The following is a 24,942-nucleotide window of genomic DNA, read 5'->3' on the forward strand; positions in this document are numbered from 1 at the left end:
GTTGATTTGCATTCAGTGGAAGCACTGAAACTGATGGGTCAAGCCCGGGAACCCCTTGCCAGACCTGCGTAGTTTGCCGAAAAAGGACTCTTCGGAGAGATGCCATAAATTCAAAACTAACTATCCCGGCCCCGAAGGTTTTGAGAGAGAGGGAAGCAACGACGGACCTGGGGAACCCCGCGTCCCTCCCCTCCGAAGGACTGGTCAGTGCCCCTTCCCTCCTCCTGGAGTCGGAAGTGAATGTCACCTGCAGATCTGTCCGACTCTCAATCGGTCCCTCTCTTCGCCCAGTTCGGACAGTCTCTAAGCCCAGTTCCAGCCCTTGCCGCCTTCGGCTCCAGTGTCCTAACCCCCGCCCCTCGCCTTCAAGCGGGTCCCCCGTGGTCCCAGCCCCTCCAAGAGCTGCCGGGCGATGATTGGCGGCGGCGCTGACAGGAGGCGGGGCCTGGAAGTCCCAGCCAAACCCGCCCTCTCGTATAAGCCCCTTCTCGGCTCTCTCTCTCCATCTCTCTCCTCTCTTTCTCTCTCGCTCCCTTCCTCCCTGTAACTGAACAGTGAAAATTCACATTGTGGATCCGCTAACAGGCACAGATGTCATGTGAAAACGCACATGCTCTGCCATCCACACCGCCTTTCTTCCTTTTCTTTCTGTTTCCTTTTTTTTCCCCGTGCTCCTCTCCCTCTTCTTTGTAACTAACAAAACCACCAACAACTCCTCCTCCTGCTGCTGCCCTTCCTCCTCCTCAGTCCAAGTGATCACAAAAGAAATCTTCTAAGCCGGAGGCGGTGGCATTTTTAAAAAGCAAGCACATTGGAGAGAAAGAAAAAAGAAAAACAAAAGCAAAACAAAACCCAGGCATCAGCCAGCCAGCAAATTTTTTTTTCACCCTTCCTGAAAACAAACAAACAACCAAACAACCATCAAAACAGTCACCACCACCATCATCAAAACTGTTAACATAGCAGCAGCGGCGGCGACGGCAAACGTCACCCTCCGGCCACGGCGTCCGCCTAAAGGGATGGTTTTCTCGGCGGAGCAGTTCTTTGCCGACCACCTTCTTCACTCGTGCTGAGCGGGATTTTGGGCTCTCCGGGGTTCGGTCTGGGAGCAGCTTCATGACTACGCGGAGAGGGAGAGCGGCCACACCATGCGAGGTAAGCGAGCCCGCGGGCGCCGTGTCTCCCCAGGTCCGACCAACTCCAGCCAGATGGGAGATGGGGGAGGGGAGAGCACCCTGCAGAAGAGGAAAGAGGTTGGTGGGGCGCAGTTCCCGAGTTCGCGTTCGCAGGTGGGCTGTAAATGGCCTGGGCGTAGAAAGTTGTGGGAAGGTGTTGATGCCTCTCGGGAGTTCTGGAGGGCCGCAGGAAGGCGCTTTTTGGAGGGTGGGGCGACGCCAGTTGCTTCCTCAAAGTCCTTGAGTTGCACTGAACCATTTTGGGGTGTCACTCTAAGGTGCGGAAGTGGACGCTGGATGGAGGGAGAGGCGGCAGAGAGATGCCTCTAGGCAGAAGCCGCTGGAAGCGCCAGGCGCACAGCGGTCGCCGGCAGGGTTTGACGCGCTGGGCGCAAGGACAGGCGGCGGAGCGGGTGCACAGGATCTCAAGGTTATGAGGACCATCAGCGTCCAGGCCGGCTGACATGTCCCTTCGTGGGAGTGGTAGGCAGAGGGGGCGGTGTCGTGGGTTTAGACGTGGATTTGGGGATCGTCCCCTGCCGGGTCCCTGGCGCCGGCGCTGCGCCCTGGCCAGGTCCGCGTGCCCGAGCCTGCGCGGCCGAGAGACGAGCGCCACCCTGAAAAAGTTGTGCAGAGAAAGTTCCAGAGGATTGAAGAGCCCGCGCTACCCGCGGTGGGAAGGCTCTTTTGTCAGAGGGCCGTTGCGGGAGGCGGTGCTGTGTGAACCTTCAGGTCGGGACCCTGGCTGCGACGGCGACGAGTCCCCGGGACGAGCTGGCAGCTGCAGGGCGACGCGCCGGGGACAGGGGCAAGACACCTGCTCCAGCTGCACTTTGTGCTGCCCACGAGCGGATGGCCTGGCCTGCTTTAGGGAGTCACTTTGTCCGTCTCCTCCCCTGCGGCCGGGACCTTAAGGTTTTCTGCGCGCTGTGCCCATATCCGCTCTCCTCTACTTTCTACTTGGCCACAACTTCACTCTTTTCTAGCAGAGCGGGCTGGGTATCCCCGCGCCGGCGGGATAAGTGCAAGCCTCTGAGTACCCGCCCCCCCCAGCGCCCAGTTTTTCTTCTTGGTCATTCTGCGTTTCTTGCTGTGCGGCAGGGCGGTCGGGGGTTCTTCTCCTCGCCTGTTCCTCCGAGTCCTGGCAACAAGAAGTTGAAAACGACCAACTCCGTACCTTCCTTCGTACATCTCTGACCCCGCACGACAGGTGAACTAGGCAGGAAGAACTTGGAGGGCAAACACTTACCGCTTTCCACTCCGCTGTATTCACCTCCCACCCACGCTCCCAATACCTCTTTAGGAGCCCCCAGAGTAGGGGAAATGGGCATGCTCCCCGGGCTCTGCTACCAGAGAGCTCCCAGCCTGGACGCCAGGGCAGAGACTCGGTTAGCCAGCTAGGCGCTGGGATGTGTCTGGAAAGGGACAGAGGAGGAGGAACAGAGAGGCCTTCCAAGGAGGTAGGTGGGAGGGAGGTAGCTGAAGATAAGGGACAGGGACATCCTAGTAGGATGGTCTTGATGGACCTGCACACTGGTAGTGGGGTCCCCTTGAGTGCGAACTGGTTCCAGTTTAGGGTCCCGGTTGAGGAGGGGGGCGGGTCACGTGCTCCACTGCCCATATTCTTTCAGGAAACTATACTTGGACAATTGACGGATACAGAACCTTTAAGTGAGAGATGCCCTGGTCTTTGTTACTCTCTTTCTGTCCCATCTCACCACCATCCACTCTCTTTTCAGCTTTCCCTGCTCCAATCTGGGGCAGCCAGTTCGTCCATTCCCTACTTCATCCCCTCCAATCAATATTCTTCCAATGGCCGGGTCCTTAAGTTCTGAAGGTCCGAAAACACGCGCCACCTCAGCTCCAACCCGGCACTAGGGCCTGGAGCTCAAAAGCTGCTCACTCTCCCCTTAAATTGTAGAAAACAGGAGTGTGGATCAAGAGTGGGTTGTAGCTTGATCGCGCTACTCCTGAAGGAGCAGTTTACCGGCGACAGTTTGGATTCGCTGGGAAGCCCACTTCAGGACTCCAGAAGCTTGAAAGGTTGAAAGCCTGGTGCTTGCCTCCTACTCACCTTTTGAAACCCCACCCCGTTCCAGTGGATTCTAACGTAAGGCGGCTCTCAGGCGGCCTGCGGGCACGCGCCAGAGAAAAAGTGAACTTAAAAGGTGGCAGAATCTTCTCTACCTCCTGGACTCCCCTTTCTTGATACCTTACTGTTTTTCCTCTGCCATCTCTGCACATTTCCTACAAACCTTGCCCTCCCGTGTCATCAGGAGTGATTGTTTAAGGATGGAGAAAAGGTCCAGGCTACTCAGACGTATTGTGGGAGTCAGGGGTTGGACTTGAGTGTGAACTTGAGAAGTGAGAGAGCGAAAATGAATCAGCTCTTTCTTGTGCCTGGGCTACTAAGCAGCCTATATTTGGGGAGGGGACAGTTTTTGAACTCGGCTTTTTACAGCGTGCCCGCTCCATTTTGCCCTATACATTACATGTGCAAGCGCGCGCGCGCCCGCGTACATACACCTCATCCCCAGGTGGTCCCAGCCTGTACCACAGCCTCAGCTCCACGGTGTATGCATTTGGCAACGTTCCTGAGTCAGGGCGCTTTGTGCGACGCAAACTTCGTCCAGTATTGAGTGGTCGCCCGGGGGACCAGCAAAGCCACCCAGGACCCCCAGTTTCCCCCGCGCCCCCTCCAGGTCTAGGATAGTTAAGAGGCTATCCCGAGGAAAGCTCTAGGGTAAGTAAGGGGTTAAGAGGCTAGGATCTTCAGGTCATTGTCTTGCCCCACGGCTGAACTGAGTCTGGTCGAGCATGAGGGTTTACTCTCGTCCGGCCTGCGGCGGAGAAGGTTGTATTTGGTGGCGCACAAATCATTTCACCCTTTGTCTGCTAGAGGGTACCAACCACATGAGGTCTAAAGATGCTACTTCGTAGACTGCAGTATTGAAAGGAATAACTTCTGAATGGAGAAGGGAGGACTTTTAATTGGGTCCGCCCACAGGTGAGAAACAAGTGGGGGGGTGGGTTTCAAGACTTTCCTGAGAAGCCTGCCAGCTGTTTATTACATGGGGGCACGGAAATGGTCGAATTTTTCAGCCCTGCTTCCGCAGAAAACCCTGCTTCCAAAAACAGGGGCACAGATGTCGTGGCAATCAATAGGTGATTGTGGCTCCGGCGGATTAGAAATCTGGTTTTATGCTTGCTGTAAACAAGGATGGGGCTTGGCTTTTCTAAAGCCCAGTTTTCATCTATTATTTTCAGGTAGTTAATTTTTATGAACTCCTAACTTTAGAAAAGCAGCAGCTTGCTCTCAGAGGTATGGCAAACCTTGGGAAGTTTGGATCTCTGCTGGCCAGGCCTTGAAATTTCCTAAACAAGTTCTAGACCTGAATTTCTTCCAAATATTCCAATTAACAGTTTCTAACCAGCATTCCACCTCCCACAATTAAAAACCATTGCTGGAAGGACATCTCTGTCAGTAGCCATTAACAATTGTTTGTTAAGTAATTATCAGTAAGCTGTCTTGTATTTTCCAAGAAAAGTAAACATTCAGACAGTTTAAAGAAAAATCCTAAATTATTGAAACATATATAGCTAGAAAAAAATTTTCTTTTCTCAGCTGGTTACATCTTGGGACTCTCTCTTCCCCCTACCCCCAACATCCTGAGTGAATTTGTAACAAGTATTTTGACACAGAAGTGCTTGACAAACTGGACTTCTAGGATATATATTAATACCCACTAAGGCTTTTAACTTTTCTATATTCAGATAATCAGGAATTGGGAAACCCAGGTGGAAATAGAGAAAATTTTGAGAAGCAGGCCTCATAAACATGGGGGAAACAAGATTAAAACTCCTTTGTAGCATTCATTTAAAACTCAGAAGTCCTGGATTTTCCATCAACAACAGTATAATCTGCTGTACTGTTTAGAAAACCCTTAAAGGATTTCTTGCATCATTATTAAAGTGGTTTGTGTGAAGTTTTATTTTAACATAAATGATATGTTTATTTCATACTCAATCAAAAGGAATACCCACATTTACTTATTTTGGTAATAATTTGTTAGATACTAAACTGTTAACAACCTTAAAAGCAATTATTCATGTGTATATGCAAAGCAAATATATTGTTTTTTAAATTTAAATGTTTCAGACTCATGAAACCTTATTTTACAGTAACAAAGATTTTCAGCACCAAGAAAATACTAAGTTTCAGGGCTGGTCTTCATGAAAATGACATTCAAACTGTATAATAATACCTACTTTTTTTTCTGAAAGTAGTGTATACAGAATTGTCACCAGAATTTTTAAATGATTCAATATAGGAAGTTTTCCTAGGTAAAAAATAAGTAAAACTTTTTTCAGCTTTATGTAGTTTTTATACTTTTTGATACAATAGTCCTAAGAAATAAACAGTATGAATCACAACACATTAACTAGATTTTGTCACTGCAATGAATAATATACCTCTAAAGTATATACTATAGCATTCAATTAATACATAGTTAAAAATTATCCTAGTAAATTTTTAAGTTTTAAAATTCTGTATATGAGGTTCTGCTGGTGTTCTGCAAATTCATAAATAAAGTGAGGTTTTAAATTGTGAACAATAACATCAGTGCCACCGTACATTGGAGGAATCTATGCCTTGTAGAGAATTATATGAGAAAATAGGAGAAATAATGCCAAAGTTAAAACCATCAAAACCTGGCCCTACTGAAACAAATCAAAGGTTATGAACATGTATGTTATTAATACAAAAGTTATTAGCGATTAAGGTGACTTAAATATATTTTTTAACATTCTAGTAACATGAAGAGAATTTCTTAAGACTAAGTCATTTCTGTGTCTATTCTGTAAAGACAAAAAAAGGCTTTAATTATATTGCCATTAATTTTATGTAATTGACATTAACAACACATCTTACCGTGATGTTAAAATACACAGAAAGTAAATATTAGCAATGGACATTGTGCTTAATAATTAATATAAGTTTTTTAAAATTCTAGATGTAGTTTTACTATTCCAACCATTCTTATCTAAAGGACAGAAATTAAGTAGATGAATGAAATAAATCTTTTGCAATGTAATGAATAATGATCTTTGATAAAATGAGCACTCTATACATAAAGTATCATTCCTGTAATTTTGTAATCATCTTCCAATTACAGCTTCTTGCAAATATTTATCTTACTTTGAATAGAATCTCTGACTTACCAGAATCCCTAGCAGATAATAGCAGTCTTTGGAGGCGTCTGTTGGTACACACTGATACACAATATGTATATGTATATGCCTATAACCACCCACTCAGACAAGAAGAATGAATATTTGAGAGAGAAAAATCATTCTTTTCTTTCAATCCCGACTTACAAATTCAAACATATTTAGAAAAACAGAAACAACTTTCCAGCGCATTCAAAAAGAAGAAATGAATACATGTGGTACTTCAGTTGCATAAAAAAGAAACGGTTAATAGCATTTATTTATAAATAATCTACACAAAACTCCATTCTACTGTCTAATGATAATTAGAAAGAAGAGGAATCAAAGAATTCAGGACTGCCAAATAAATAAAATATTCCCTCTCAAATTAAGCAACAAATTCATAGATAACAAGGCTTATGCCATGAATTTGAAGGATGTCTCCTTTGTAGCACAAGACAAAGGGAGCATAGAGGAATAAATATTGATTGAACTAATCATCTGATGAATAGAAATGAGATTTACCAGTGCACCAATATAATAGACTATGTTAACTAGTTCTTTCATAGCGCATATGCTGCCCTTTCAACCCCTGACCCCATCCATTTCAGTTCTTAATGAGGGAAACCACAGGTGTTATAACGGCATTTATGGTGAATCAAGCTAAATATAATAACCGTGTGGTTAACTAATGGCATGGGGGGGTGGCTTCTTGTGAAAGGAAATATTGTAATCACAGTGTCACAAAAGTATTATGCTATCTATGCATTGCAAGCCACTTTGAATTTTGGCTTGCTCTGTTCACCTTTAAAATATATCTGTGTGGCCATCAATATTTCAAGTCTGAGATTTGTTGTCTACATAATAAGTGAGATTTTATTAATGGTTATCTGGGGAGTTAAAAATAATATTCAGCATATAGTTTACCTACATTTATAATAACTTGCATAGTAAGTATTTGAAACGTTTAAAAATAAATCTTAGAAGGTATATAGTATTTTATACTAAATGTGTAGCATGCATTTTTTTTCTTGGTTAATGATTATTTTATAACTATTAGAAATAGAATTTACTCTATAATGATTATTACAATGATATGCTAAATTTTGTTTTAAAATTAAATTGGGGTGTTCTTGGCTTAGGCACATTCTTACAAAGGTCAAAATAAACATGTTGCCTTTTGCCAAAACATGAAACTAAAAACTTGCCCAAAAACACGTTCTTAAAAGAGAGCAAAAGCAATTTGCTTTGACTTAAGTGTGTTCACCTCTGCATAGTGAGTATTTTAACTGGCTGGATGTGCTGACTTTGTAAATTACCTAACTAGAAAGGGTATTTACTGGTGTCATTTTTGTGTGTGATTAGTTGTCATATCATGTGGTCTTGGGTTATATTTCTCAAATTCAGAGGAATTGCAGACATCAGCAAAAAATAAAAAGAGGGGGGCAAATAATCTGGTTGATTACTGAATTATGTTTTTGTTACTAGGCTACTTATTACTTTGTACTCATGTGAACCCAGTATCATGGTACCGTGGGGCATATGAAAGATTTGGAATGCTTAAAGAAAACTGTTACAGAGATTTTATCTCATAGTAAAGCTTTTTTCCAGTGAATATTGCAATAAGTCAGTTTTAACTTATGTTTTTAAAATTTTCATATGACTGTCCAAAAAACCATCCTTCTTTAAAGACTGTTACATCATTACCTGCATTTCATTAGGATTATGCTGCAATCATGTGACAACAGCAGATATACAATATTTTAATATTGAATTAGCAGTACCAAAAGTATTCTCAGAATCGGGGCACAAAATTATCTTTAAAAAAAGAAACAGCAAAAGCTTTTTTAAAAGGACCTTGGCATTTATAACCATTACTTGGCATGAAATAAATGAGTATTCCTGGCTGCAAAAAAAAAAAAAAAAGAATTATTTTATTCTGACTAGTTTTTTTAAATATCATTTTAAAATACAAATTTCTCTCCTTTTTATTTGGAAGCAACTAAGCTTAAATCTCCCCATTCTGAAAACTGTCAAACTCATTGACCAACTCATTTCTAGAAGTCCAAATAAAGATATTCTCTCAAGTATGAGAAAAAGACCATCTTCCCAAATGTTTCCATATTCAATTTTAATTTTGAAAGGGACAGACTCAAAGATTTCACCTTCTGCAGCCATATATATACTAATAGCAATGTATGCGACTCACGTTCATTTACCTATGATTTACTGAGCATCTACTCAAAGTGAGATGTGGAACTGAGCCCTAAGGATGCCCAAGTTGATAAAGCATAGAGAACCGGTGAGGTCAAAGCTATGGTAAAAGCGAGAGCAGAGCATACAGTGAGGACATGATCAGAATGTCCGAATAGCTCTCACAGGGGAAGTGATATTTGAGATGGGCCTCTACAGATGAATAGAAGTTCATCTTTTGGTTTATTTGTTCATCATAAATAAGGTTTATTAAATTATTGTTTCTTGTATTTCCCAGTTGCCTTTTATAGTTGGTGCTAGGTGAAATTTAGTTTGTGGAAGTAGAACCATTCCAAAAAGAACGTATCTTGATGTGGAATAAGTGGTAGTATTGTTCTTAAATAAAATTTTTACAAGTAAAATAATTTTCAGGTGGCAATTAAAAAAAAGAAAACTCTAAAGGAATCCTTAAATTACAAAAAGAGTATGGAAGGAGAAAATTACCAGTGTGGGGAAGAACATAACTTGTAAAAAAAATGTTTTTTAAAAAGTATCGCTAGGAAAAAATATGAGAAAATAACAGTATTCTTATACGTTTGTTTTTATGAGAGAAATGGTGATCTTTGCAAAGTAAGGAAATGGCTGATATATATTGAGTTTCATTTTCTTTAACATTTAAGGTATTACCTGAAAGTCATGATATCTGCTCTAGAGAGTATCTTAGATTACCAGATATCAGGGAGAATGAACTACATTGAAGTAACAGGGCTTGTCGGCAGTGTCGGAGGGCCATGGTGGCATTCTTCAAATTTGTCCATTCGAAGAACTTGGATATAAGGTTGAACTGTGAAAACTAAACTGTAAAATCAACAGATAATAGTCTTGCTGACTTTTTGAGCTATTCTCTCCCTTAAGCGTATTTAAAGAAGGAAAATTTCTGAAGTCCTAGATAGTAACAGAAGTGTGAGTGTGAGAAGCAGCTATGGCCGTGTTCATCCTAGCACTATTTACTATAGATAAATCCTTGATCAGGCTGAAAAAAAGTATCCACTGCAATTTACAATTAAGCTCTTCATTTTCAAGTGATAATTTGACATTCTGGTCTTAGACATTCTCTCTTGTGAGCCTTGTTAACTTGAATCCTCATCCTGAGGTCTAATCTACTCTGAAACACTGGTGAGATCTGAGGTCTAATCTACTCTGAAACACTGGTGAGATCAAGTTTCTGAGCCTACAAAGCTGAAAACCAGACCCTGGGCTGGGGAGAATTCACACAAATAAATGTCACCATTTGAGACTAACAGGCAGCCAAACTGCCACTCTTGGTCATAACGCTCCGCATTAGCATAAACCTCATCTTCAAATTTCTACACAGTGAGCAAGAATCGTCATACATTTTCAGTCTTGAAAAACAGATACGTTGTTTAAAATGCTGATTATTAGCTGGAATTTATTAAACTAAGGAATGGTGCTTTTTTGTTGTTGTTGCAACATACCCTGATAATATAATGGCAATTGTATTTTTAATCTGTTTATTTCATGGAACTGGAAGAATTCAAGCAGTGGCTGACTGACCCCATTTCTTGAGGCTTTTCTGAGAAAGTGCAAGGTTGGAAGAGAGGGCACGAAAGGCCCCTCTAACTTTTAGAAGCTTTGATTGAACAGTTATTAAATAAGGCACCTGGTTTTCTGGACACTCCCTCCCTGACCTCTCACTGCAGTTTCTCTGGTGCTCATCTCTGGTGTCGTATGTCATATGACAGTGGACACATACACCCACTTAATGTTATGGCTGGGCCAGTGTGCTTCTCTTGGGGTACATGTAGATTGAACCTTTGGAGAGCAGCAGTTTACTTTAATGCTATGTATATAAAATATAAATCTAGATTTTTTTACTCTGGCTTTTATGGAAATATGCTTAGTACTTAGTAAACATTAGACCACTATTCTGATCTTTCCATAAAAAAACTATTTAAAGACAATTTTGTTAAATAGGATAAGAATGTGTGTGTTCTTGCCTGTAATTGATTCTGAGGATATGAAATTCAGATGGTAGTACTATTTTTATTTGTCTAAATAGTGTAATGAAAATAATCGAAACTGCTTATTTCTCACCACATGTAAAATATGTTCAATTTCACCTGTCCAAGTCATGGATGGAGAGAGTTCCTCATGTAGATTCCATAACACTGGATTAGCATAAAAACATATATTCCAAGTTGCCCAAGTAAAAGTTTCATTAAAGAGCTTGACCCAGAATGAACACTCAAGTCGTAATTTACTATCCAGCAGCTGCTGGCTGCTAGATTCCAGAATCAAACGATAACACACAAGTTTAAAGAACTCAGGCATGTAGAGTCTCTAATGAAAAACTGGCTATCATTATTACTGTCAGGTCAAATAATAAAATTATTACATGGCATCTCCTATTAGTTTGTACATAAGTTGTCCCCGGCACATAGCGTAGGAATTAAACACTTTTTCTTTAAAAAAGGAGAAGAAACCTTGTTCCAAATTTCCACAGTTGTTGAATATGAGCAAATGCCACACAGTCTGGTTGAATAGAGAAACATTTGTTCAGGAAAGACATGTCATGTCATTAAGGTGCCGTGCTTCTTGATAATAATTTGTTTTTTTAATATATATATTTTGGATACATTTATTTAGAAATTTTTAAGATCCTAACCTATTCATCAGTTTGCTCTAAAGTTAAATTTAAAACAAAAGGTCCAATGTTCTGTTTGTTTTAAATGCTGACTACTTTCTAAATGACTTAATTCTAAGCACTTCATCTTGCACATATATTCTCATTCTTGTTATTAGAAAAAATGTTAAGTAACCAAAGGAACAGGGCTTTGGGGGTATCTTTCCAAAGACAGCTCAGAAATATCAGTAATAGCAAAGTAGAAACAGACTCACAGACATAGAAAACAAACTTAGAGTTACCAAGGGGAAAGGGGGTAGGGGAGGGATAAATTAGGAGTTTGGGATTAGCAGATACAAACTACCATACATAAAATAGATAAACAACAAGGTCCTGCTGTATGGCACAGGGAACTATAGTCAATATCCTGTAATAAACCATAATGGAAAAGAATATGAAAGAGAATATATATATGTGTATAACTGAATCACTATGTTGTACACTAGAAACTAACACAACATTGTAAATCAACTATACTTCAATTAAAAAAAAAGAAATATCAGTGATAGACTGCTAGTAAGGTAGCATATTAATACCTTTTTGGTTGCTTTTGTTTTGTTTTGTTTTGTTTTGTTGGTAATATTACTAAAAGTCAATTCTGGCTGCCACTTATATCAGAATAAATTAAAACTTAACTTTATTGGTTTTAGAAGTTGTTCTTTTGTAATGAAATAAATTGATTCTGAATTTCTTTCCACCAAAATTTATGGGAAAATCTGCAGATTCTGGATAGAACCTGTTCAGTAAAAATGACAACAGAGTCAAACTACATGTAGTTGAAATTTTTGTGACCATAATTGTTCCCTCGAAGATTCTAAAATTTAATTTCATAAATTCAAATATGTCTCCTTTTATAGAGATCTCAAATTTTTAGAGAAAGTTTTGTAGGATTTTTACAGATGTCCCCTCCATGGAGACCCTAACCTATCTGTATCTACTTGAAGGAGAGAAACGGTTTTATGGGGAGTAGCTATAAAGACTGTTAATGTCTAAATAGGAAGTTTCTCCTCCTTCAATAACCAGCCTGCACTTGCCTTAGAGTCATAATGTGAGTCCACTCATTTGTCCCTCAGCTGGTGAATTCTCTCCTCTCGCTTTTATGTTTGCCAAGAGGAGGGTTATCTGTCTTTGGCCATAAATATTTCAAGCAAAGGAATGGGTTGAATAGTCTAGCATACCACCGTTTACCAGAGTTTAATCAATTTTACCTGGTCGACTGGGATTGAAAGTCTTGTCAGCACACCGTTCGTATCAAAGGCCTGTTATCCTATTCAGTTCTACGTTTTGTACAAGCATAAAATATTTTCTTAAGGAAAGAACCTTGACAACATTAAGGGGGTGCCATGTCTAATTGTGCCCAGCAATATAAAGTGAAAACCAATTAAATTTGACATTAATTCTGGATAAATGCAGAGTTCTGCTCCTCCTCAACAATATTGCAGTTGAATGTGTTTTGCACTTTGGCTGAAACATAATATTCCTTACATCAAGCTGTCATATTTAGATGGTTAATTTTTGTACTTTCACTTTAAGTTCATTCACATTTTTTAAAAGCACATTTGTTAGTCCACTGTTATTGATTTTTCAGGCCTCTTTCGTGTAAGCTGTGCTGTACAAACATAGCTCGAAACACCAACCCTACCCTGTCGTTTATTCTCCAGGACTCGAATTGATCTTATTATATAATGGTCCTGACTCCCACAACTCGACTAAATTCGACCACAGATACTATTAGAAAGAAAATGGACTGCATCAGAATCTGCACCGGGCTGCCTTACACTTAGTATCTAGTATATTTAATAATATCACATTGGAAAAAAAACTATAGGCATATCGCAGGTGATTCTCTTTGTTTTACCTCATGTAAAGTACCTTCTGTGCTTGCTCTGTCTTTTAGAAATAGCAGAATATTTCTTTATACTCAGTAATTCTGTCAGTCTTTGTACTGTCACTGCTCTTAAGGAAAATTCTGAAAACATTTAAAAAAGGAATTCCGTAAACCTGGGAGGAGCTGACAGGTGCAGTCTCATCTCTTTACAAATGTCATCGCAAGTAAAATTTATAATGCTGCCTTACCTGTGTTCAGCGCTCTGTATAGTTCTCAGCCAGCTTCTGTAGGCACGGTCTGGGTGACCCCAGGCAGCAGTCTTGGGAGAGATGCAGGAACAGTATAAATAGGAATGTGCGCTGGGTAGCTAAGCCAGAGGAAACCAGAAAGTATAAACAGAGTGCTTTTTAACAGTTTAAAAATGCAGTTTCAACACCTTAAAAAACAATCCCCCAAAACATAAACAATTGTTTTATTTTAAAAGGAAATATAAATAGCTAATAAACAGTCGGAAAGAAAGCCCTCAACTTCACGTATTAAAGAATTAAAGCAATATTAGTGGTATCTTCACCTGTCAAATCACAGCAGGGTGTGATGAACTGGACACCCTCATGTTCTGTAGTAGGTACTTATATTGGTACAATCATTGAGACTAAACCTTTAACAATAATCATATTCTTTGTAATTCACCTTCTGGGAATCTTTCCAAAGGAAATAAATTAAGCATCAAAAGAATTTATACCTAAAGTCTTATACCTAACGACTTCTTGTAGCCTCATTCTGGTATTTTCAACAACGTAGGGAAGCTCTGTTGTAATGCTCTTTATAGCACTCTTTCATTTAGTACTCACTGTTATACTAGTGTAAAGTTAATACACTTCACTGGTATTAAACGTTTATCTGTACTCAACAATAGTTTTAGGCTCTAAGGATAAAATGAGGAGCAAGAAAAAGCATCCTTGACTTCACTAAACCTAAAGACTAATAAGAAGTTAGAATGCAAAATTGTATATACCATATGATCCAAATTATATAAAATTGCATAAAAAAGAAATTGAAGCAAACATATAGAAATGTTAAATGTTACCTCGAGATAGTAAGATATCAGGTAATTATTTTCTCATTGCTTTTTCTGCACTTTTAAAATTTTCCATACATTCTCTGTAGATTAGTCTGTAGGTAAGTATCATAGTGAGTCCTCAGTTACTCTGGGATAGTAGTAAGGCTGTCCTTTATCTATGACTCACTGTATTTTAGCTTATCCATTTGCCTGAGGTCAGCTAGTATGATAATAGGGTTAAGGTTGAAAGTTTAATGACTCATTGAGAAAAACTTAATATTTGCACGACTGTTCACTCAGTCATCACCAAACATTTATCGATGACCTATTATGCACCAGGCACTCTCCTAAATGTTGAAGATACAAGGATGAATAAAATTCAGTCCCATCCTCAAAGGAGCTTAGAGCCTAGTCTTCTTGCAAGCTGTATGCTATAATTCACAAGTACTGGAAATAGCGATATTATTAATAATAATAATATTCAGTAAAAAAGAAAACTTTATCATTGGGAAAGAAAGGATTCTGCCTTGTTAAATTCTTATCAAGAACAGGTTAACATTGCCCTTTTTGTCTCTGAAGGCTCATTTTAATGTCAGAAATATATTACTTCAAATGTTAAAGGAAAGATCAGGATGCTCATATTGAAAAATTAATCAACTTGCCTTCATTCTACCTTCATTTTATTAGCCCATATCTATCTCCTGACAACCCCAGTGGGCTTTTTAATCCCTAGATGTTGAAGAACACCAATAGAGACATACTTAGGTCTCAGAATATAAGAAGCTGGAAGATGAATTGATTCCTATCAGTGGGGCTGTGGGAAGATGTTAAATATTCCTGTGCTCTGGAATGAGGAATCTCCATTTGCCCTTAAGACTGTTGGAAACTCATAGGACTGTTGGAAACTGTTGATACCTAATAGGGCAGAATTCAAGTTTGATGTTCCCTGCTAAGGTAGTCTTTATTCGTGGGTATTCGTACCTCTGGGGCAGTGGTTCAAAACTGGTAGTGATTTTGCCCCCAGAAGATACTTGGCAATGCCAAGAGCCATTTTTGGTTGTCACAATTGGACAGATGCTACTGGTATCCAGTAGGTAAAAGTCAGGAATGCTGCTAAACTGTGTACTACTGTGTACAGGACAGCCCCCCACCAAAACAAATAATTATTCTGCCCAAAATATCCACAGTGCTAAGATTGAGAAATATATTGAGGGTTTCTAAATGGAATCATTTATATGATCCAGCAATCCCACTCCTATGCATGTATCCAGAGAAAACTATAATTTGAAAAGACACATGCACCCCAGTGTTCATAAGCAGCACTGTTTACAATAACCAAGACATGGAAACAACCTAAATGTCCATCAACAGATGACTCGATAAAGAAGATGTGGTATATATACACAATGGAAAATTACTCAGCCAGAAGAATGAAATAATGCCATTTGCAGCTACATGGATGGACCTAGAGATTACCATATTGAGTGAAGTAAGTCAGACAGAGAAAGACAAATATCATATGAGATCACTTGTATGTGGAATCTAAAAAAATATATAAATTCTATTTACAAACTAAAACAGACTCATGGACATAGAAAACAAACTATGTTTACCAAAAGGGAAAGGACGGGGAAGGAATAAATTAGGGGTTGGAAATTAACTGACATACAATTATTATATATAAAATAGATAAATAACAAGGATCTACTGTACAGCACAGAGAACTATATTCAATTTCTTATAATACATAATTTAAAAATCTGAGAAGAAAATATATATGTATGTATATGTATAACTGAATCACTTTGCTGTACACCTGAAACTAACATTGTAAATCAACTCCACTTCAATAAAAAAAAATTTTTTTTAATGGAATCACTTTACAGATCCTCAGTTTTCCTTCGTATTATCTGAGAAAGCCAGTTCTTCTTTGTCACCTCCCCTTTCATGATAATCTCACTTCGACTCTACAAAAGAAAGACCAAGCGCTCGCTCACGTCATTGTTCCCAGGACAGAAAGACTTCCATTGCACTACAACAGAGGGACAATTTGAAATATTGATTTTAATGCTGAGAAAGTGAATAATTCTAATGAAGGGGCAAAACACCCTTTTTCAAGTCAAGTGGCTTCCTGTTTTTTAACTTTCAAGAAAATTGAAGGAAGACCTTATAAAATTGTCAGTTATACATTATTAAAAATAATTTTTGATGATAGAATGCTATGTGATTTGAGGCACACATTTCAGAAGGAATTTAAAGAAGTGAGTTGAACTACTATGGCAAAATTAGTTCCTCTTCCACCTACATGTTTACGTGAATACGTTTTTCAACACTTAACATTTCTAAAAACAAAAATAGGAATAGAAGTGATGCTAAACCTCATTACGTTTTAGTAGTAAATAACAGACAAGCGTAAGTACCAAAATTAATGGGGAGAAAAAAACCATCTGGCTTATTAAGAGATGAAATTCCTTTAAATATTGAATTTTATGTTTAGTAAATGTAAAATTTATAATATAATTGTGTAATTTTTATTGACTGTGATTTAGTGATAATGATAACAGTAAATCAATCTGGAAGGAATGTTAACACTCAGAACTCATGTTCATGGTGGGGGGAATGTTAAATTTAAATATATATGTATTTTTTGTTTCAGAGAAGTATAGCCAGGTGATTAATAAAAGATTTTCAAACATGAAAATTTTGACATTAGAATAAAATTCTCTGGAGGGTGAGGGGTGACATGGAAATATGAATTTAAGGAGAAAAAATATATATTGAAATTTTTCTGTTAAAGTAAGAGCTTATTTATGGTTTTCTTTTCAAATGTGTGCTATAGATATCAAAACTTTTTTGAGTAAAAGTAGATTTATTTAGAGAGATACATACTACATAGATATCAAAACTTTTGATATTTAGATTCCATTAATATATTTAAAGAGCAATTCATCAGTTTTATTTTATTTTTTAATATTTATTTATTTACTATTCCATCATTTTGTCTTGGTGAGGGGAGGTAAGTAGGTTTATTTATTTTTAGAGGAGGTACTGGGGATAGAACCCAGGACTTCAAGCATGCTAAGTATGTGCTCTACCACTTGAGCTATACCCTCCCCTCTCATCAGTTTTATTTTAAAATATAAAATCTAAAATGCTTCGGAAATTACGTCCTTTGCAGTAACGTAGTATGTACTATACAGTCTGCTTGCACAGCAGTTCTAGGATGAAGGGAAATGCTCCAGGCCCCATGACCCCCTAGTCCATTGTGGTCTGCCATGTGTTTTTCAGGCCTGTATTAACCTGGCATCATAATTGCTTAGGAACTTCATTAGATTGACTACCTACCTAGACAACGATTGTTTCAACTCTAAGAACCAAGAACGATAACCTATTCTCTGTTAACTTTTCTTAGATAACTAGGCACAATCATATCTGAGAGGCTTTGGACAGTAACCAACTGTTCATTTTACCCAAGTTCTAAAGTGCCAGTTCTCTGTAGAAACTCTAGATGACCATGAACCTCAGAATCAGCAACCATGATATAAAAACAATATCCTACTCAAAAAAAGAGGTACTTCAGTACATTCTCTAGTAATTACTGTGTGACCTTGGGTAAGTTACTTAACTTCTCTGAGCCTCACATTTTTTTGTAAAATAGAGATAAATACCTGCATTATGAGCATTGTAAAGGCTGAATTGTATAAGTAAGTTAACGTTGTAAAGTACTTAGCATAGCACCTTAGTATTTAGTCATCATCGAGTGGTTTATTATTATTCTTGAATTTTTATTGTCACAAAAAAAAGTGAAATGCTGTTATCTCTATATTGCAGATAAAAAAGCTGAGGCTCAGAGAATCTCAGGCCAACATCTATATCATTGTATAATTTTCTGAGTGCCATGGGCTTCCCAGAGAGTTTTCATTAGGAAATAGAGATTTATTTATATAGAAGAGAGAATTGAGATACTGAAATATCAAATGAAGAGCTTTGTTGTACTAGGATGAAGTGAGAATATTGAGGATCCAGTGTCTGAGCTTTTGAAAATCCGAAATCTATGACTACTTCTTGTTTCAAATTTGTCTTTTGATGAGTTCGGGGTCATTGGATAAAAAGAGGAGTCAAGCAAAAGGCAGAGAGGAGGTCTGGAAAGTTGGTCTGGCAAATGCCAGTGTCAGCAGACTTGTCTGACATCTCAGTTGCCCCCTGAAACCTGTCTCATAGTAAGTGTCCTCACTCTCACCTAACAGGTCCTTATATCCCTAGTGAACTTGATTTCAAAACATTAACTGAGTGCAGCACTGCATCCAGTTGCAGAGAAGAGACTCAAGATTATTATGATAGTTTGGTGGTTTTTTTCTTTTATTTATTTACATTTGTTTAGCACGACCTGGTTGAAAAACTTATAGACACACCATTTACCAGATATAAATTGCAATATTTCCCCACATACCATCTCGCTGAAGATTATTATACCTATGGTGATTTTTTCATAGCTATGGCTGGTCAATCTGTTGTTTGGGGGGAGTGTTTTAGGAAGGAGCTCACCACTTTTTTAAGTAAAAGCTGTCCAATATTTTATTTTATTATACTTAACGTGAAACTTTTAAAGATCCCACCAAGTGTCTAAAATAGTTGAATGTTTCTTTTTCTTCCCACTAAAAATTATACTTTCCATTAGAGAAAACTCCTCAAAAATTTCATCTGAATCTACTTTCAAGTACACACTTGCAAAATGCATGTACAGTCTTTAATTAAACTCAAATTCTCCATTATTTCATCTTAAAACACATGAAGGTTTGTACTCATTATTTTATTTTTAAGATTCCCATTGGAGGGGGGGGGTCATAATTTCAGTGGCGTTTTCTGCCATAATGGAAAGTACCGAAATTGGGAGATCAACACTGTGAAACTTACATAACTTGTTCTATACTCAGCCCAACATATTACAGTCTAATTAAATACAAACTGAAATCAATTGGCAGAAAAGTTCCATGTTATGGTGCAGATATTAGCACCTTGTTAGCAGCCCGAAACCAGCTTTCTCAGGAAGAAGTTATTTATGAATGCAAAGTTTTATATAGATAAAAGCTGTAATGCTTGAAAGGCATTTGATGAACTTATATTTGAATCCAGAAAAAGAAAAATATTGTCTTTCTGGACATTTGTAGCTGGAATAAAAAAACTACACTAGTACACTTAAAAACAGTGGGCATTTTTCATATCCATTATTTTACTCTTTAGGGTTCGATTTCTAGAAAAAAATGAAGAGTTTTTTTAGTGCCACAAGATAATCGATTGTGTAAAGTGTGTTATAAATGTGTTATAAGGTCCGTGTTCCCCGACATTAATGTATATATCATCATCATCATCATCATCATCATCATCATCATCATCATAGCTAATTCTTATTGATCATTTACTATGTGCCAGACACTGTTGTGAGCTCTTTATACTAACTAGCTTGGTTAATCATCAGAATAAGTCCTCGAAATTAGTAGTATTTTTTTAATCCTCATTTCACACATAAAGGAAATGAAGCATAGAAAGGTTAAGTAACAAGGTCACCCCAGCTAGCATCTGGAGGAGCTGGAATTCGAATCCAGGTTTTAACAGCTGTACTCCCCTTTCTCCCCATCAGTCACTTATGACCACCGGATACTGCACACTGATTTCCTCTTCTTAGTCTGTCTTGTCTATCTCAGAGGCCCTTCCTAGGGTGCATGACGTTCGGATGCCTCCCTGACCCTAGCCAACCCAAAGCTTGGTGAATAGTCCTTGGAAATGATCTGATTCATCTTCCTCTTGCACAGAATTAAAACATCTTTCCTCAGCACCATTAACAGAACATTTGGAATGGGAGGGTGATCGTTCAAAATCACTTGAAAACATGTCTTTCTACTATTAACATGCATTTTAAAAATGGCCACCAATGACCATTCACCACACCTGGCCCTGAGGCAAGCTGTCTTAATTTGAGAACCCGTGGCTCCGACCCAAGTGCAAGCAGTACCCCATACAATGACAATTTGCTGTCTCACAACAGACAGACTGTCTTCTGGGGATTCAGTGGGAAGAGTTCTAGAGTTTAAACCAGGAAGACATTTTGCTGCTCCTGGCTGTGTACTCTTGGCAAGTCACCCCTTGGGCCCTGCCTTCTCATCTCTAAATAAGGTTGTCTCCAGGGTTCCTCCAGCTTTCAGAGTCCATGGGTGCATGCCTTTCAGAATAATGCCTTGTTACATTGTTACCAGGGTTGGGTCTCAGTTGTTCTACTTGTTGAGGGATCAGGGGCTTTCATAGATTAAGTAAACTGCCCCAAACCAAACAGGTATGGGGTATGTACACAGGGATTCCACCTCAGGACTATGTGATTCCAAAATCCCAAACTGGGATGCTCATTGTGATTCTAAAGTCCAGTAGGTCTGTCGCCTACAGTATGCCTGGTCTCCAACTAATTAGAATTACCATAAATTTCTCCATAGCACCATATCTTGCACTATGCCAATAATACAGTATTCTTTAGAACTATATTAAGAATATCAAAAGAATTGAATTCCATTGTAAGATACATCCCACTGAGAAATTTAACCTCAATAACTTTTACTCCCTGGTAAGTGAGTTTACCAAATCCTTTCCCAAGACACATTTTCATAGGGATTTAAAGAAAGACCTCAATGGCAGGAAAACTTGAAAGATCCTTCCAACTCCTCTACATGGAGTTGAGGTGGGGCGAGCACAGAATGTCTGTACCGATTTAAGATAAATATCCTACCTACTGCACAGTTTTGCTGAGGGCTAGTTGGAGTGTGTGTGCATGTGTGCGTGTGTGTGTGTGTTTGTGCACGCACACAGGAAGTATTTAGAGAAGTCAGGGTGGGTAGCTTGTGTGGGAGGTAGGGGAATTCAGTGAAGGGAGATACTTTAGCCTTTCCTTCAAGTACATCTCCCTCCTGAGTACATTTACTTCCATCACAATGGACTAGAAGAGAGCCTTGCTTAGTGGTGCAGAACCCTTGAGACCTAATTTAGCTTTTATAGGAAATTCAAAAAGAGAGAAACGGCACAAGAGCAAGAGAACAGAACAAAGATATGAGTTTGTACAGGGAATATTGATACTTCTAGACTGCCTCTGTAACTCCTTTAAAAGAATTTTTCTAAGTAAATGCTGACTTAGACTTTTCTGGGAGCGGAAGGCCTGAGCGCCTCCCGTGGAACAACGCGCTGCCCGAGACATCTTCGCAGTCCCCGACGGTCTGTTGTCTCGGGTTCATTGGTGTTTACGCTGCGAAGGTCAGCAAACATTCTGGAAAAATTAATTTTCCCTTTTAATTTTTTAAATGTGTCCCCACAAGGATGCCCAGAAATAGGAAAGTTACATAAATGCAAATTAAAAACATGCCCAACAGGCTGTGCCTGTTGGTCCCATTGATCTTTTTTTTTATTCACGTTTCCCAGCAATTTCCAAAAGCATCACCACATCCTTTGTTAACTACATATAAATTAAAATACCTCTGAGACTCAGGTACAACAACACACTATTATCTTTCTTCAACAGCGAAAGGCCACTTTTTACTGTTACACATAGTACATGGAGACTTAGAAAGGCCGGGGGTAGGGGTGGGGAGCCTGCCCTTAAGGATTTCACAGAAGATGAAGAAAGACATTTTTTCCAATGCTGTAGAGAAAAAAAGAAGTCAGAGGCTTAACCAGGCAATCAGTGGGAGGGTCAGACCAGAACCTAGACATTGTTATTCCTTCTCATCTACTGCAGCCACAAAGTCTAATAAATTGTCATTCGCAAGCAATTTTGCCACACAAATATAAAGTTGTTAGTGCAAAGAGCCCAAATTACTTTTGTGGATGGCTGTAGCAGTGTAGTAGTGGAAGGCAGACTGATTTTAAAAAGAAAAGAAAAAAAAAAGGAAAACATTGAGCTTTGAAATTAAAAGTTTTTCTGCCCTACTTTTCCCCAGATCACCTGGGATTATTTTCCTGCCCCTTTGAGTCTCAGTTTCCTCACCTGTCCCGTAGGAGACAGAGATCCACTTCATTGGGCAGGAAAAAGAATTAAATGAGGCAATAAATATCAAATCTAGTAGGTACTTTATTATTATTAAATTATATTATATATTATAATAATAGTAATATTATTATTATCTGACAGACAGCAGTCGTATGTGATGTTTGCACTTTTAAAAGCTGTCCTTAAGCAGCCACCTTGTGTTTAATATGTCACTCATGTTTCTGGGTTTGGCTTGCTTTTCTGCATACTGTGAAACTGCCTGTGGTTCTGTTGATCTTGCATCTAGTCTGATGACAAGCTAGAGCATGGTCAAACCTTAGAGTCTGTCACGTCATTTAGTCTATTTACTATATTTAGCTCCACACCATTTAGGCTTCTTGTATACAAATACAGAATAAACGGTAAAATTCTGTGATTTAACAGCTTGATTAATAACCAGGTCGAGATGTTAAATTGAAGCAAAGATCTTTAGGTGACTAACCTATATTTAGTTCATTGGGCAAGTGGATGCTAACTGGCACTTCCTACCAGCTAGAAAAATACATCAACATAACTAACTTTCCAGCTTCTAAATCCTGCCATTAAGCAAAACTTGATTGTACTGCTGCATTAGTCACTGAGCTTGAGCTGAAACTCCTGTTTTTATTCTGGGAAGATGATTTATTCAAAATAATGTTTCACTTAGGGATCTAATCATAAGCCCAAGATGATTCAGATGGTGAAGTCCAGCTGTAACAACAATACTCTTGTCCAGAAAAATAACCACATGTATATTGAATCCCTTGAAAGTTTTCCATAACAGATCTAGGGATGATAAATCATGCAAACTCATTCTATAATTAACTAAAGTGTTCCTTTTCCTTTACCATAATCCAAAAGGATTAGCCCATGGCTTTTTGTTGGATAAATCAGGGGGTCATAATTTACTCCGCTGTGTAAAATTAAATTCAGATTTTAAAATCTAACACCACCCCCAAAAAATTCCAAACACACACAAAAATGAACCTTTTCAGAAACTTTAGAAGAAGTTATTCTCAGCAAATAAATTTTCAGTAATGGACAATATATATTAAATAGCACATCTTTCAATAACTATTTTAGAACTTTTTCATAGAAATCTCCTGAAACCTCATGATTGTATCATCTAATTACTGAGTCAGTAATATGGGTAAGCCAACAGAGCAGGTTTCTGTAGTATATCCCTAATCTTGGATTGTCACAAGGCTGACTTTTCACTATTTTATTCACTATTACAGAATATAGTACCTGACACAAATGTTGAATAAATGTACCTAAGAAATGGAACCATACCTCATGTCCCTATCTATGTCCCTACCTATCTGTAACAGTGTTAAAGTACAGTTAACCTCCTTTGGGTGGTTTACTATGAAACTATAAGGACTAGTAAAGCAACAATGCTGCAATACTCCAATCTTTCATAAATATGCTCCTTGTGTATTACCTGCTATATCTCCCAATTCTTGCTCCTGGCTGCAACAGACCTTGATTCTGACCCTTTCTGGCTTTCGTTTTCTATTGTCACACTACTGATACGTTCCATAAAAATGTATTGAGTAGTCACTTAAGACCGTTTTGCAACAAAGCAGAAGATGGGTAAATGAATGGATGTATGGACAGATAACTTTCTTTTCAGAGAACATTTAAAGTTGCTGAATTTCAGCAGCATGCCTTCCATTTCAATTTTACATTGTCAGCTCGCTAAAAAAAATAGAGCATCTTTCAAGAATTGCATTGTGCTGAACTTATTGATTTCCACTGAGCATGTTGATTTCTACTGAGCCCATTACTTGATACATCATTAATATAATAATTGAGATCAAGCATTTGTAGATCCAAAGTAAATGACATCAAGATTTCAAAAGCACTAAAACATTGAATGTAGACCTCACTTTCTCTCCAGGAAATACTGACCAAAATGATTCTACACAGTGATTTTATTGCATTATTTTCTGAGTTATCTGTACATGGGTCAAATAAAGGCTGAGAAATTTAGTTCACATTATTAACCCAAGTGCTGATCACAGAATGGTAATACAGCAGTGGACGGGTGTTTGCCTCAATAAGGATAAAGCCTGATTCTTTGATTTTGCTAAGATAAATCATTTAATGCAATGCATTGTCTGTGACTCGCTTCCCTAGAGGATGGTGCTGATATTCAGTTCTTTAAACTGGTTAGCAAAGAGAGAAACAGCATAAATCAGAATCTGTGTAGGTTATTCTTCACAAGGAACAACCTGTAAGCTGAAGTCATTGTTTGGCTTTCCACTGTTCTCAGATAATAAACGAAAGAATGGAAGGAAATGTTTTGATGAATAGGGGCGTCACTGAAAATCAGTATTAACCTAAAGAAAAAAAGGGGAGAATGTAAAATGCATGTGAGTACCTCTTTTCCAGCTTTCAGCTCTCTCTCTAATCCTTATTAACCGAGCACATCATGCTGATTTATAGGGTACGGGTGGTGCCATTTGAGTTTAGGTGTTTAACAAAGCAGTCAGCATTCCGTAGATATTTCTTAAGGTTTGACTCAGGTTGCTAACTTTGATTCTCTCAAATTTTCCTCTCTATAATAGTCTTTTAATTTGCTGTATACTTATGTTCGCCCTCTATATTTTTCTACAAATTTCTATCTTTTTGCTTCCTCCGTTTTTTCATCATCTCATAGCTCTCCCCCTTGGAATTGATGCCTTTTCTCTCTTCTTTTGTTACAGTCCTTTCCATCTTTTCTAC

The 24,942-nt window shown here is 38.7% G+C and overlaps 1 protein-coding gene across 1 annotated transcript in view; it reads left to right on the forward strand.

Annotated features, from left to right (window-relative positions):
• Positions 1–360: 360 nt before the first annotated feature.
• The window catches only part of RORB (RAR related orphan receptor B), a 171,913-nt gene continuing 147,331 nt past the window's right edge, over positions 361–24,942 (forward strand). Inside the window, exon 1 of the mRNA XM_032477856.1 lies at positions 361–1,155. Within this exon, the coding sequence (XP_032333747.1) occupies positions 1,149–1,155 (7 nt within the window). The 5' untranslated portion in view covers positions 361–1,148. The remainder of the gene's footprint in view (positions 1,156–24,942) is intronic.

The sequence above is a fragment of the Camelus ferus genome, chromosome 4 (genome assembly GCF_009834535.1).
Source record: "Camelus ferus isolate YT-003-E chromosome 4, BCGSAC_Cfer_1.0, whole genome shotgun sequence".
In the NCBI taxonomy this organism is placed as follows: domain Eukaryota; kingdom Metazoa; phylum Chordata; class Mammalia; order Artiodactyla; family Camelidae; genus Camelus; species Camelus ferus.